At 43.1% G+C, this 15,502-nt stretch overlaps 1 protein-coding gene across 7 annotated transcripts in view; it reads right to left on the minus strand.

The window, feature by feature from the left end:
- Positions 1-15,502, minus strand: part of CACNA2D4 (calcium voltage-gated channel auxiliary subunit alpha2delta 4) — a 577,533-nt gene that overhangs the window by 327,427 nt on the left and 234,604 nt on the right. For all 7 annotated transcript variants that reach the window (XM_033951433.1, XM_033951432.1, XM_033951431.1 and 4 more), the window contains one exon: positions 4,108-4,205. In XM_033951433.1, coding sequence (XP_033807324.1) covers positions 4,108-4,205 — 98 coding nt within the window. The remainder of the gene's footprint in view (positions 1-4,107; positions 4,206-15,502) is intronic.

Below are 15,502 nucleotides of genomic sequence, written 5' to 3' on the forward strand. Positions count from 1 at the left end.
CCTTGCTACACTCAGGCACCCATAGTTACATTAGGTCTATGGCAGTCAATCTGCTGACATGAAAATGTAAGGTGCACTGATGCCAGGTAATGCTAGTCGTTAATATTGCCATGGTCCTGATATTCAGCTCCAGCCACTAACTGCTCAAAATCCACATTTTTGGGGGACAGCTGTGGCTGCATTACCAAAACAAACCAAAAGCCAACTGAGGCAGCTGATTATATACCTGATGGAATACATATTATAAACAGAAAACTAATTTGTAGAAAAGATCTGAACTTCTCCTTCATTACATCCACTGCTGCAAATGGTGTTCCACCCCTCAGAACTTCCTGTTTTGGAGGGCTGAACTTCCTGTTTTGAATGGAGCAAGACACAAAGAGTCAAATTCTATAAACGGCACCTAAGCGTGCCTACATTGGTGGTGCTGCTCAGTGCTGTTGTCAATCAACTGCTAAGGGCTGTTTATAGAATCATGCCTAATGGTACCCACGCGTATTTAGGCATCGCTAGGCGTCCTAGACATAGGTGCTAATCCAGTAGACCAGCTTTTCACTAACCTAATTTGAAGGCAACTATGTCGGATGCCTATCAATGCCTAAATCAACCATGCCTATTGTCTACCCATAACCGTGCCTACTTTTTAACACATCTCTCTTTAACCAATCCCAAGTGTGTACTTCTTCCTTTTACTCATATATCACATCATTTCAGACCTTCATATTATACTTTTTTATTTGCTTTCTTTTGGACCTCAGAACCACCCTCCTCCATCCGTTACTTTCGTGCTTTAAAACGGGGAGCTTCAAAGGTGTAATATCCTCACTGGCCCGTACTAATTATTCAAATGCAAATTTAGCACTTTTTAACACTTTTTTTTGTTTTTTTTGTTTTTTCTACATTTCAGTTTGTACTTAGCTTTTTTGTCAGTGCAGTAGTAGGACCCGACATGTTTCGCATCCGCTTCGTCAGGGATCCTTGCAAGCCGCTAACATCCACCCCGCTCAAAGTTTAAATCGCAAAGAGCGGGTGGATGTTAGCGGCTTGCAAGGATCCCTGACGAAGTGGATGCGAAACATGTCGGGTCCTACCGCTGCACTGACAAAAAAGCTAAGTACAAACTGAAATGTAGAAAAAACAAAAAAAAGTGTTAAAACAGTGCTAAATTTGCATTTGAATAATTAGTACGGGCCAGTGAGGATATTACACCTGTGTAGCTCCCCGTTTTAAAGCACGAAAGTAACGGATGGAGGAGGGTGGTTTTGAGGTCCAAAAGAAAGCAAATAAAAAAGTATAATATGAAGGTCTGAAATGATGTGATATATGAGTAAAAGGAAGAAGTACACACTTGGGATTGGTTAAAGAGAGATTGATTGAGTTCCAAGTCTTAAGACATTAGCCTTCAGTTGCTGGGTATACTTTTTAACACAGGCATTGTTAGGTAGCGTTAGGCGTGGAAGGGTGCCTCCACTTAGGCGTCCTAAGAATTCAGTGCCAATTTCTTAAATTGCTTAATCAATTTTTTTTTATTTATTACATTTTTATTGATTTTCAAAACTTATACAAAGTGCAACAAATATACAATCAACAGTATCAAGTAATAGCACTTATATTCTTGCATACCACTGAGACACATTAACCCAGCCCATCCCCCCTTTCCCTCCCTCCCTACCTGGATGTGTGTAGAAATCTAAGAAAACCCAGAAATTAAGGATTCAATCATTCTGTTGCCTGACAAATACCTCCAATGGACTCCAAATCTCTTTAAACCTCTTGCAATGTCCAGATTGTTCTGCAATCATCCTTTCATATCTATAATATAGACAAACTGTTTCCCACCAGAAAGAAAAGTTCAACCTATCCCAGTTCTTCCAATTTCTAGTTATTAACTGCATGGCCACCTCCGTCATAATAATAAGTCTATTTTTATGTGTATCAATTGGATTCTTAAGTTTCAACAATGTCCCGAATAAAAACACGTCATAAGACAATGGAATCAAGATATAATACCATGTTAATCTTGGCCCAAATTGAATTCCAAAAATTGAGTATCAATGGACAACAGAATAAAAGATGATCCAGTGTCCCTACATCAAGATGACAGTGCCAGCATCTATTAGACTTTAAATTATCCAACTTTTGTAAACGAACAAGGGTCCAAAAAATTATATATAACAAAAAGAACCAAGTTTGTCTCATAGATGCTGACGCTGTACATCTCATTCTACAAGTTCAAATCCATGGCCATTGCGTAGCAGAAATATGCTACTTTGTTTCTATACTCCAAATGTCTCTTAAGCTTGTTTTAGGTTTTTTCGCCAAATATTCAGATATTAATTTGTACCACTTAGCGGCCTGATGCCCTTGAAAATCTGTCTGGAAACATAGACCCGGCAAGCTGTACTGATTTTTTAAGTTGCGCCAGTCAGGGAACTCTTTCTGAATGGCCTGCTTGAACTGCAACCATTTATAACCTTGAGACTTTGATATATCAAATGATTGTTGTAATTGTAATAAATTTAGCATTTTCCCATTCAGAATTACATCATTTAGAGTACGAATGCCTGCCTGCAACCAATATTTCCAGAGGATTTTAGACTCGCAGATTTGTATCTTGGAGTTCAACCATAGGGATTGACATTTGGTTTGCTGTATCGGAATAGGAGTTAAAGCATCTATAAATTTTAACGTCACCCAAGTTGAATGAAAAATAGTATTGTCCTTATATATTCTAGGAAGCTTGATACTCAAAATATGGCTAAGATGAAGTGGGGCTATAAGATGACTTTCCAGAATCAACCAATCTAGCAGACTCTCCATGAGTTCAGGAAGGATCCATTACATACCCTGACGCAAAAAAAAAGGCTTGATGATATCTGTAAAAATTTGGAAAATTTACCCCTCCCATTGGTTGAGATTTTTGCAAAGATACTAAGGCTATTCTAGAAGTTTTACCAAGCTAAAGGAATTTTGTAACAATCCCGTTTAGTTTTTATAAAAAGAACTCTGAAAATAAACTGGTAACATACTCATTTGGTAACAAACTACAGGCGAGATCATCATTTTGATGGTTTGGACTCTCCCCCACCAAGACAGATGTAATGGATTCCAGTGCTCACACATTTTTTTGACTTTCAACAATAAAGGTTTTTCATTTACTGTCATTGTATCTTCCAATATTTTATTCCCTTTGTTTTTGATTGGCTGATAACCAGTGCAGTCAATTACCACACTGATTAAGCCAATTAAAAATTAAGCTTGGCGTGAATCTTGAACTTAGGTATCACTAGAAAGCTACAATTAGGACACCATTTATAGAATATGGCCCAAAAGGCCTTGCATCATCCATGCTGACTCTTGTTTAGAGACTGAAGGCCTAATTCTAGAAACAGCATTCCAATTGTAGGTGGCGATAGGTGTCTTACCGCCATCTAAAAGACCAATCGGGATGCATGTTTTTAAAAAATATCTGTATGGTAAAAAATGTAGTTGTCTGACATGCGCTTACGGAGGTGTTTAGCATGGCTTATGCTGGAAGTGGCCTTAGGCATCTGTAGGTGTGCCTAGGTATTTCCATGGCCGAGTCAGACGCCTTAAATGTAGGCCTGTAAAATTCTGGCCTACATTTAAGGCATCTGTCCAAAAAATAGATGCAATTCTGGATGTAGTGCCTACCAGTGATTGACATGCAATAGGCACTCATTTTGCAGGCGCCTATCGTGGCAGGCGCCATTTCTAGAATCAGGCCCTAAATGCAATGCTGTCACCACTCTCCAAACTGTGCAAGTCTGCCTAGTGGTTGGGTTGGGCCTAGTTCCTTCACTTTCTTATTGTTCTCTTTTTTTCCTAGGTTTTATATCCTGCTACCGTTTTGTGCCAATAATCTCTCACTGTTTTCTGATTTACATAAATATTGTAAAAAAATTAGTCCCCTGACGCTAGCAATCACCACTCATTATTGGGCTATATAGTTTATCAGTGGCTGACTTTCAATGAACTTGTTTATTCATATTGATGTTTCTAGTCCCCTTTTATTTTGTGTAGTAAAGAGATTATACTGTCCTAGCCTTTTTTTCGTTTGTGTTCTATGTAAGGGGCAGCACTCACATTTCAGATCGGGTTCCTCCCCCTTAAGGAAGCGGATCACAGCCTGCAGCTGTGTGAGCTTCTGATGGCCTGGATCAATATCGGTACTACAATAAATCCTGTGCAAAGGCAAACAAAAACAACCCATCAGACTCACCTCAGTTTAATAGTGTGATACTCTAAGCAACATTGCCCACATCGCCACATAAACAAGACAATGTTCTACCACATGGAGAGCATCCAAAGATTACTCAAGCACACAATGATTAAAAAAAGGCCTACATATCATTCCTGCAGAGATCCAAACTATTTGCAACTGTGGGAGATAAGGGGGCATGCAAAGTAAGACTTAAAATTCCACCTTAAGAAGAGACTTAGGGCTCCTTTTACTAAGCTGCATTAGGGCTTTAACGCACAGAACAGCGCGCACGCTAGACCTTAACACCAGCATTGAGCTGGTGTTAGTGCTAGCTGCATATCGTGCGGTGTAGCGCGCGGTCATATCCTACATGCACTAAAAAAGCTAGTGCACCTTAGTGAAAGGAGCCCTTAGCACAAGAAAATATGAAGACCCCGTTGGCCCAGTTTGCTGAACTGAGGGACAGATGCTGAGACTCTAGCCACTGAAATAAGACTGGTTGTAGCCAGTCTTACTTGCAAACTCAGTCAAAAATCTGAAAAAGGGCAGATAACTCAACCAAAATGAAAATGTTGAGTGATTAAACGTGGATATGTCAAATATTATGAGTCACTCTGTAATATGAAATGAACTAAAGCAAATGTCCTTCAACTGCTATTGAAACTTATGCTCAGAGACATGAAGGCGGATTTAGCCGCCTCACCACCCAATCACCGCATTCACCATCGTTACCACTCTGACACTGTATTGAACAATGCGATGATTGGGTGGTGAATTGGCTAAATCCGCCTTCATGTCTCTGAGCATAAGTTTCAATAGCAGTTGAAGGACATTTGCTTTAGTTCATTGCAAAGGTTTACAGAGTGACTATTTCATAATAGTCTTACTTGCAAGGCAGCTCAGCCTATGATGTTCTAAAGGGTTTTCGGAAGCTTCTACTAATCACGGTAGCAGCCACCGAGAACCCTATGCAAATTCATTACAAGGAGCTCATTCATATTAAAACGAGCATTCCTTGTAATACACAAAAGGGGAACACCCACCTCTTACTGGGCAAAATTTTCTGGCAGGTGTGAAGCTGCCAGTAACTGTTTGTGTGTCTGTTGTGTGAGTATATGCCCCATGCCGGCATTTTCTCTTTCCTTAAAATTACGTTGTAGTTCTCCCTATTCCCTTTTGTATCCGTTTGTTCAGTCTTCTAATAATTTGTCTAGGTGTTCTGTTTGTTGTCCTCTTATGTTAATTGTTGTACCCTAAAATTTTTTTTAATGCCAACAAAAAGTGCAATACAATTGATATACAAATAATGATAATCAACCAAGCACTTATAATCAATCAGTATCTATACAAAAGATGAAAATTCCCTCCCCCATCTATCATTACCATCAGGAATAATACCAAAACAAAAGATATACCCCCCTTCCCGCTCCCACCCCCCTTGGATGTGTGGGTGAAAAACAACGGAAAATAAAGATAACGATAAAGGACAACTATAGCAAATCTACAAAAGACGTCAATGGACCGCATACTAATTTGAATATCTTATTATGCCCCAGCATGTCAGCATTCATTTTCTCATATTTATAAGTTAAACATAAGCTTGCCTACCAAAAAGGAAAACTAAGGTGATCCCAATTCTTCCAATTGCGAGTAATCATTTGCATGGCTATCCCGGTCATAATAAGGAAAAGCCGGCATTTATAGCGGTCCATGGGGGGCTTAATATGCAATAACGTTCCGCATATAACTACCTCATACGTCAATGGAATTGATGCCTCCATTATGGTATTAATCTGTCCCTATATTGACTTCCAAAAGTTAAGTATCAAAGGACAATAGAACAGCAGATGATCCAGTGTCCCTACATCAAGATGACAGTGCCCTGATTTTAATTGTACAGCCACCTTGAAATATATGATAAGTCTTTATTCATTTTAAAAGCCAACACAAAGTGCAACAGATTAACCAACAATTGATACAAACAAACAAAGAAAAAAAAACCAGCACTTATTATATTCAAATAATAAGATAAGTATTTATCCCCTCCCCTCCCTCCCACCTACCCTTCCCGGATGTGCATAACACTCATTCACAGAGTAATATTAATGGATCAATTAGTACAAAATTTTGTTAATGGATCCCAGATTTCTTTAAATTTATTATAGTGTCCCAATTGTAACGAGTTCATATGGTCAGACTTATAAATTTGACATAAGGGTTCCTACCCAAAATTGTTATTTATTCTATCCCATTTTTTCTTGATTAGTTGCATACCAACTCCTGTCATAATAAGAAGTAACCGTTTGTTCAGTCTTCTTATAATCTGTCTAGGTGTTCTGTTTGTTGTCCTCTTATGTTAATTGCTGTACCCTAATTTTAATTGTACAACCACGTTGAAATATATGATAAGGTGGCAGATCAAATTTTTTTAGAAACTTGAAACTTGATCATAACACAGCTCTTAAGCACAGGACACACTCGTACAACAGCTGCGTCCATATCGTGGATGAAACAAACAAAAAAAAAACCCTTCAAAAATAAATTGTTTGCAAGCCCCGGTGATTGGGGACTGTACTGGGCCTGCGCAGAAGAGCTGTGCCTACCGTTTAGCTCTTGTGCGCAGGCGCCAGGCACAGTTCCTCTCCCTTTTACTCGCCTAACAAGCACAAATAATGTGCATATGATTTGCATGCTATTTGTGCTAAGCATGCCCCAGAAAATCAAAATCGCTCCCACCCCAGTATTTTTTGCTGGGCTGCCCGAGCTTTGTGCATCCTGCCCTGAGATACCAGTATTCCGCTCAGCAGGTTTAAGACTCTTCAATTCTAGGTTAGGGCTGCTGTTTTTCCTGGTGACAGGTCAAAAGCACGCGACGACAAAGGCGCGACGACAACCCAGCGCAGACAACTGAGTGCAAGGTGGAAGTGCACCAAAGAAAAACAGTATTTTAAGGGGCTCCGACGGGGGTTGTTGGTGGGGAACCCCCCACTTTATTTAACAGAGATCGCGCCGGCGTTGTGGGGAGTTTGGGGGTTGTAACCCCCCACATTATACTGAAAACTTCACTTTTACCCTAAAAAAGAGGGAAAAAGTTAAGTTTCCAGTAAATGAGGGAGGTTACAACCCCCCAAACCCCCCCCCCCAACGCCGGCACAATCTTTATTAAATAAAGTGGGGGGGGTCCCCACCAACACCCCCCGTCGGAGTCCCTTAAAATACTGTTTTTCTTCGGTGCGCTTCCACCTTGCGCTCAGTTGTCTGCGCTGGGTTGTCAGCGCGCCTTTGTCATCACGCGCTTTGGTCTATGAACCGTTTTTCCTAGAGTGCTCTCATGTATGGTTACCGTAAGGCTTCAGAAAAAGGAGGACGCGTTGAGACATCTAGGTTTTACTTCCATTGAAAGCAATGGAAGTAAAACTCGGATGTCTCAATCCGTCCTCCTTTTTCTGGAGCCATACGGTAACCCTACTCTCAGGAATAGGTGAGAACTGTTAGGGCGCTCTAGAATGGATCAGTTGTGTGGCATCCTGACGAACAGCAGCATCAAATTATTATTACATTACATTAGGGATTTCTATTCCGCCATTACCTTGCAGTTCAAGGCGGATTACAAAAGAATTATCAAGGAAGTATTACAAAAGGATCTTACCAAAAAAAAAATTTGGTGAATTTCAAAGAGAGTAAGAAATGAGTATGGCTATTTGTTTAGCGTAGTTGGCTTTAGTGAGAAGCGGTATTTGATACTTGCGGTGTTATTTCAGGGATTTCTTGAAGAGTATGGGCTTTATTTCTTTTCTAAAAGTTTTGTAGTCGAGGGATGCCATCAGTAGATTGGTGATTTGGTTGTGTAGTTTGGCTGCTTGAGTGGCCAGGAGGCCATCATATAGTTTTTTCCGTTTGATCTCCTTAATTGGGGGGTATGAGAATGGGGTGTGAGTTTTCCTATGTCTGGTTGAGGTGTTGTGGATGAGGTGTGTTGTGTGGGCAGGCACATGCAGAAAAAAAAAGCTTTATTCTGGATACATCTCTGTATTTTCCAGGAGAACCCTTAAGGGTTCTCAAGCCAGTCTTTAGGACATACTTAGCAATCAGGTTTCCAGGATACATTTAAAAAATAAAGAAAGTAGGGAAATGTATTATAGAAAAATAACACGTAAGAATGTGGAGATCTAAAAATCCTGAATCTAAACCAAATAGTCTCCAATTAAATATTCATAGACTTGAAAATAAAGTTTAACCTCAAATTCTCATACACTCAGAATTGTACAATTCAGCCTAGGACCGAAGTCCCAAGAGCCGGATCCACCACCCAGTCACTGTGTATGGAATATTTTATAAATACTTTATATCATTTAAAAAATGAAAAGCAACAAAAAACAACAAGCAGTTTTAAGAACCTCCACGCTGAATTCTGTTGATATGCTAGAATATTACGGCGTACTTTAAAGCATCACCCTTAATGTGTGACCATCAAGCACAATTTCAACTCCCTTGTGGGTTCCTTGAAAAAGTTCCTATATCTTATTGTTTAAATCAGTGTTCTTCAACCTTTTTACACCTATGGACCGGCGGAAATAAAATAATGGACCGGCAAACTACTTAGACTGAATTTTTTAAAAAAAAAAACCATCGCCGCCCCGTCCCCACGAGCTCGGTCCCACAAACCATCTGATCCCATCCGCACAAGCCTCAAATAGTTATAATTTTATATTGAACATATTTTATTAAAGTATAAAAAGAAACAATATTCTATACAATTGTCATTTTATAAATACAAATAATACAGGGCAACAAAAGATCAACAAAACCCCTGTCTCACCTCCCCTTCACATATATCCCCTCTACTATCAAGAAAACTGAATAAGCCAAATTATTACAGAATGCTACACAAATATCATGTAACAGAATACCACAGTCACACATGAGAGGAATGGTGTTAGGGGAGTGGAACTAGGGCAACTGCCCCCTGGTCAGAGAGAGCCCTAAGCCAGCTGGAAGCTAAAGAAGCACTGCCTGGGCTTTGCACTCCCCAGTTATGTCTAGCAAGATACATATTTCAAATCTGATATATTTGAATCACAAGATAGAAATAAAATTATTTTTTTCTACCTTTTGTCGTCTCTGGTTTCTGCTTTCATTGCCTTTTCACTCTCTTCCAGCCAGTGTCTCCCCTAAGAACATAAGAATTGCCACTGCTGGGTCAGACTAGAGGTCCATCATGACTAGCAGTCCGCTCACGCGGCAGCCCTCTGTCTAAGAACAGCACCCTAACGGAGACTAGCCCTATCAGTGCACGTTCTTGTTCAGCAGGAACTTGTATAACTTTGTCTTGAATCCTTGGAGGGTGTTTTCCCCTATAACAGCCTCTGGAAGAGCGTTCCAGCTTTCTACCACAGAACTTCCTTACATTTGTAAGGAATCTATCCCCTTTCAACTTTAGAGAGTGCCCTCTCGTTCTCCCTGCCTTGCAGAGGGTGAACAACCTGTCCTTAGCTACTAAGTCTATTCCCTTCAGTACCTTCAGTGTTTCTATCATGTCCCCTCTCAATCTCCTCTGCTCAAGGGAGAAGAGGCCCAGTTTCTCTAATCTTTCGCTGTACGGCAACTCCTCCAGCCCCTTAACCATTTTAGTCGCTCTTCTCTGGACCCTTTCGAGTAGTACCGTGTCCTTCTTCATGTACGGTGACCAGTGCTGGATGCAGTACTCCAGGTGAGGGCGTACCATGGCCCGGTACAGCGGCATGATAACCTTCTCTGTCTCTTCAGTCCAGCATCTGCCCCTTCCATTCACTGTCTGTCTTTCCCTGCCCCCCCCCCCAATTTGGTCTGGCATCCATCATCTTTCTTCTGTTCCCCTCATGGTCTGGCATCTCTATCCTTCCCTCCCCCCTGTGGTTTTTAGCATATCTCTCTTCTCATTTCCTCCACTCAGATCTGATATCATTCTCTGCTCTCTCTTCCCTTTTCTTCTCTGGTCTTCCTTCTCTATTTTCTGCCTCCATCTAAATTAAATTCTTTCTTACTATTTAGTCCTGTTTCCCTCTTTTCACTGTGTCTACCCACAGCTTGTCACCCCTTTCCCTCACCCCTCCATTATCTTACTATTTTCTTCCCCCTTTATTTATCTCCTCCTTCCATCCAGTATGTGTTCTTCCCCACTTCCATTCAGCATCTGCTCTCCCCTCTCAACTGACATCCATCTGCCTTCTGCTCTCTCTCCCTTCTTCTCACTTCCATCATCTGTCCCCTTCTCTCTCTCATCTCCTCCATTCCATCATCTGCCCCTTAGCTCTCTCTCTCCCCCCCCCCACAACTTCCATCATCTGCCCCCCCTTCCCCTCAACTTTGTGGGTCACTTTCTTTCCCCTGAGGGTGGCTCATGTCAGAGGGGAAGCTTTGGCCGAGCAGAACCGCTTGCAAGGAACAGTGGAACTTACTTGATTGATGTCGATGCTGGGGCCCGTTGCTGTTTGAAGGAAAAAAAAAAAAAAAGGACCTGCAAAGGCGAGAGGAAGGGTGACCTCCAGGAAGCTGCTCTTTGCCTTCCTTCAGCGGCCTAAGAGTCCAGACCAACAGCGGCAGCTCAGTGTACTTTTAACTTCGGCACAGAGCTGCCCCTAATCAATAGTTTAGCGTGGTTTCATGAGGCAGCCTCGGGGCCTTTGCTAGACCGGCCCGCTTCGATGATGCGATGTGACGAAGTTAAAAGCACACAGAGCTGCCGCTGCTGGTCTGGAGGTGCGGAGATAAGGCAGGAGGCAAACGCGGTGGAAGGCAGGAGTCCCGGCACAGCGACTGCAACAGGAAGTTGCAAGTCAGCTGACGCCGACCTTTCGTTGTGGCGGGGACCAAATCCTTCGCGGACCGGCAAGATTTTGTTTGCGGACCGGCACCGGTCTGCGGACCGGCGGTTGAAGAACTGTGGTTTAAATAATTAAGATAAGAAGGGGAGAAAATGATTGTTTAATTGTAATAATTGTATAGTTAATAGTGTGTTTTTGTGCAGTTTTTATGATTTACCATTTGTATTGCACTATTAAAGTTTAAAAATCAATAAAGATTTACAAAAAAAAAAGACGTCACCAGGCTCTGCATTATCCGCACACATCCTAAAAAAATTTTAATACTTATAAAATGGAGCAGTGCATGGCCATACAACAGGGACACTTTAAGAATTTTATGGATGTTTGGGAGTCATTGGCTAAATATTGTAAAGAGGAATAATTTTTCATTTTGTGGACATATAAAAATACACATCTTGGGGGGTGGGGGAATGGAAATGGTATTGATATAGGAATTTATAAATAGTTTCATGAAGGTTTTGATTTATTTATTAACTGGGAGAGTGGGGGAAAATTTCTTTGTGCAGTAATATTTGTAAGGTTTGTTGCGCTTATATAATGTACAAATATGTGAATCATTTATTGTGCATTTGTAATTTGAAAATCAATAAAGATTTTTTTTTAAAAAATTATTTGCAAATGTTTATTCATTTATAAATTGAAACAATTTTTTAAATGATATAAAGTATTTATAAAATATTCCATATACAGTGACTGGGTGGTAGATCCGGCTCTTGGGACTTCGGTCCTAGGCTGAATTGTACAATTCTGAGTGTATGAGAATTTGAGGTTAAATTTTATTTACAAGTCAATGAATATTTAATTGGAGACCATTTGGCTTAGATTCAGGTTTCCAGGATATCCACAATAGTTTTCAAGTTTTATTAGGATTTTATATACCGCCTATCAAGGTTATCTAAGCGGTTTTACAATCAGGTACTCAAGCATTTACCCTGTCTATCCCGGTGGGCTCACAATCTATCTAACGTACCTGGGGCTATGGAGGATTAAGTGACTTGCCCAGGATCACAAGGAGCAGCGTGGGGTTTGAACCCACAACCCCAGGGTGCTGAGGCTGTAGCTTCAACCACTGCGCCACACACTCCTCCTCCTAGCAAATGAAAAGGGGATAAATTTGTCCCTGTCCCTACGGGATCCATCTCCATCTCCCATCTTGTCCCCGTGAGTTCTGCCCTGTACCTGCCCCATCCCTGCAAATTCTGTCCTCATCTGCACAAACCTCAAACATTTAGGCCCTGATTCTCCAAAAGTGCGTCCCGATTTTAGGCAGCTGTAGACGTCCTACAGCTGTCTAATCAGCCAATCGGGATGCACGTTTTTTTTTAAAAAAATGCTCCCCTGGCAAGCCTGAAGGCGCCTCCGGGAGCCTAGGGAGACCCGCAAGATGCCTAAGCTCGCCTACAGGCCTTAGGCGAACTTAGGCGGCCCTACGCGTCTCCCTAGTAGAGGAAGAGACGCTTAAAATGTAGGCCAGCAAAATGCTGGTCTACATTGTAAGTAGACGCGGCCGCTATACTGATCGCGGCAAGGGATCTCCCTGCTGCAATAAAGTATAGCGGCCGCGGCCGCCTGTCCCATCACCGACAGGAGGATGCCTAACTCCTCCTGTCGGAACCCTGAACCCCGGAACCCCCTCCCCCCCCAAACTCGTAATCGCCGACAGGAGGATGCCCAACTCCTCCTGTCGGAACCCCGGACCCCCCCCCCCCCCAAACTCGTAATCGCCGACAGGAGGATGCCCAACTCCTCCTGCCGGAAAGCCCAATGACCCCCCGCCCCAACTAATCTCCCTCCCCCCACTAACCTTTCAATGTTGGTCAGCTGGACGGGTCTTGCTGCCGTCCAGCCGACGGGTCTGCCTCGTGGAAATGAGACAGCACGCCCCTTCCCGGCCCATCCCCGCTAAATCTAAGGCTTGATTGGCCCAGGCTGTAGAAGCCTGGACCAATCAGGCCTTAGGCATAGCGGGTCCGCCCATCCCCACTAATCCTAAGGCCTGATTGGCCAAGGTGCCTAGCCTGGGCCAATCAGGCCTTAGATTTAGCGGGGATGGGCCGGGAAGGGGCGTGCCGTCTCATTTCCACGAGGCAGACCCGTCGGCTGGACGGCAGCAAGACCCCTCCAGCTGACCAACATTGAAAGGTTAGTTGGGGGAGGGAGATTAGTTGGGGCGGGGGGTCGTTGGGCTTTCCGGCAGGAGGAGTTGGGCATCCTCCTGTCGGCGATTACGAGTTTGGGGGGGAGGGGGTTCCGGGGTTCCGACAGGAGGAGTTGGGCATCCTCCTGTCGGCGATTACGAGTTTGGGGGGGAGGGGGTTCCGGGGTTCCGACAGGAGGAGTTGGGCATCCTCCTGTCGGCGATTACGAGTTTGGGGGGGGGAGGGGGTTCCGGGGTTCCGACAGGAGGAGTTGGGCATCCTCCTGTCGGCGATTACGAGTTTGGGGGGGGAGGGGGTTCCGGGGTTCCGACAGGAGGAGTTGGGCATCCTCCTGTCGGCGATTACGAGTTTGGGGGGGAGGGGTTTCCGGGGTTCCGACAGGAGGAGTTGGGCATCCTCCTGTCGGCGATTATGAGTTTGGGGGGGAGGGGGTTCCGGGGTTCCGACAGGAGGAGTTGGGCATCCTCCTGTCGGCGATTACGAGTTTGGGGGGGGAGGGGGCTCGGGGTTCCGACAGGAGGAGTTAGGCATTCTCTAGTCGGTGATGGGACAGGCGGCCGCAACAACCGCGGCCGCTATACATATTGCAGCAGGGAGATCCCTTGCTGCCATAAGTATAGCGGCCGCATCTAATTTAACCCGATTCTCTAAAGACGCCGGTTACAGAATCGGCGTTTAGTATAGGACGCCTCTCCCGGGCGGCCTGTTTGGGGAGCATTTTTTTTTAAAAAACGTGCATCCCGATTGGCTGATTAGACAGCTGTAGGACGTCTACAGCTGCCTAAAATCGGGACGCACTTTTGGAGAATCAGGGCCTTAGTGCCTATTTCTAAGCAGCCTAACGTGAACCCAGAAGGCAGACAAGAATGAGATTGATTGACTCTTTCCTGCCTTGTGCAGGCAAATATTTAACTCTGTTTAGGAAGATACATAGTCGCATTCAAACTGTATAACAACACACCAAATATAAAAAAATGATAAAACAAATAATGCAATCATACATTGATTATCTTCCCATCTTGTTTTCATTAGATTCTATTAGGAAAACTGCCTCTGTTATTTCCATAAAACAACCAGTTACTCAGCCCTCATGAATACCCCATGGTATTGGGATACTGTTCTATCATTGTATTACATTCTATAAGCCTCTTTAAATAACATGTTCTTTAGTATGGCTTTACATTCCTTCAGGTTCTGCAACAACCATATATCATCTGAGAAAGCAGTCCATAATTGGGGACCTTTGATATAGCATACAACACTCCACACCATAAACTGGGCTGTGGCCCCAATACTGACCCTACATAAACAAGCACAAACAGGAACTACATAAACAAGCACAAACTGACAATGTGGAGGATATGTGGTCGTCTCTGAAGTCCATACTACATGAAGCAACAGACCGATACATAAAGACAGTAAGTAAACGCAGGAGAAACAAAAGACCCCAATGGTTCAGTAAAGAAATTTCAGACCTAGTTAAACAGAAAAAAGACGCATTTATCGCCTACAAACATTTAGGCAGAGAGGGGGCAAAAGAGGACTATCTAAACAGGTCCAAAGCTGTCAAAAAAGCAGTCAGAGAGGCCAAACTCCGAATGGAGGAAGAGCTAGCACGGAAAATCAAGAAAGGGGATAAATCTTTCTTCAGCTATATCAAGGACAGGAAAAGAAACAAAGATGGGATAGACGCTTGAAGCAATCGGACGGTAACTTTGCTGAATCAGACTCTGAGAAGGCAGAATTACTAAACCAATACTTCTGTTCAGTGTTCACCCGCGAAACGCCGGGAGCTGGTCCACAGCTTCAAACGGGAGATAACCGGAAAGACCCGTTTCAAGATTTTGAATTTACACCCAGTAGTGTCTACAACGAACTATCAAAACTCAAAGTAAACAAAGCCATGGGACCGGATAACCTACACCCCAGAATGCTCAGGGAGTTAAGGGAAGTCCTGGCAGAACCATTATCTGTTCTTTTCAATCTTTCCCTAAGCACAGGAAGGGTCCCCTTGGACTGGAAAACTGCCAACGTAATCCCACTCCACAAAAAGGGCTGCAGGACAGAGACAGCAAACTACAGACCAGTGAGTCTCACGTCTATAGTGTGTAAACTCATGGAAACACTGATCAAATAGCATATTGACACAATCCTGGACGAAGAAAAACTCCGTGATCCACACCAACACAGGTTCACTCAGGGTAGATCCTGCCAATCTAATCTGATTAGCTTTTTTGACTGGGTTACTAGATAAC

Source organism: Geotrypetes seraphini, chromosome 7, assembly GCF_902459505.1.
Source record: "Geotrypetes seraphini chromosome 7, aGeoSer1.1, whole genome shotgun sequence".
NCBI classification, from domain to species: domain Eukaryota; kingdom Metazoa; phylum Chordata; class Amphibia; order Gymnophiona; family Dermophiidae; genus Geotrypetes; species Geotrypetes seraphini.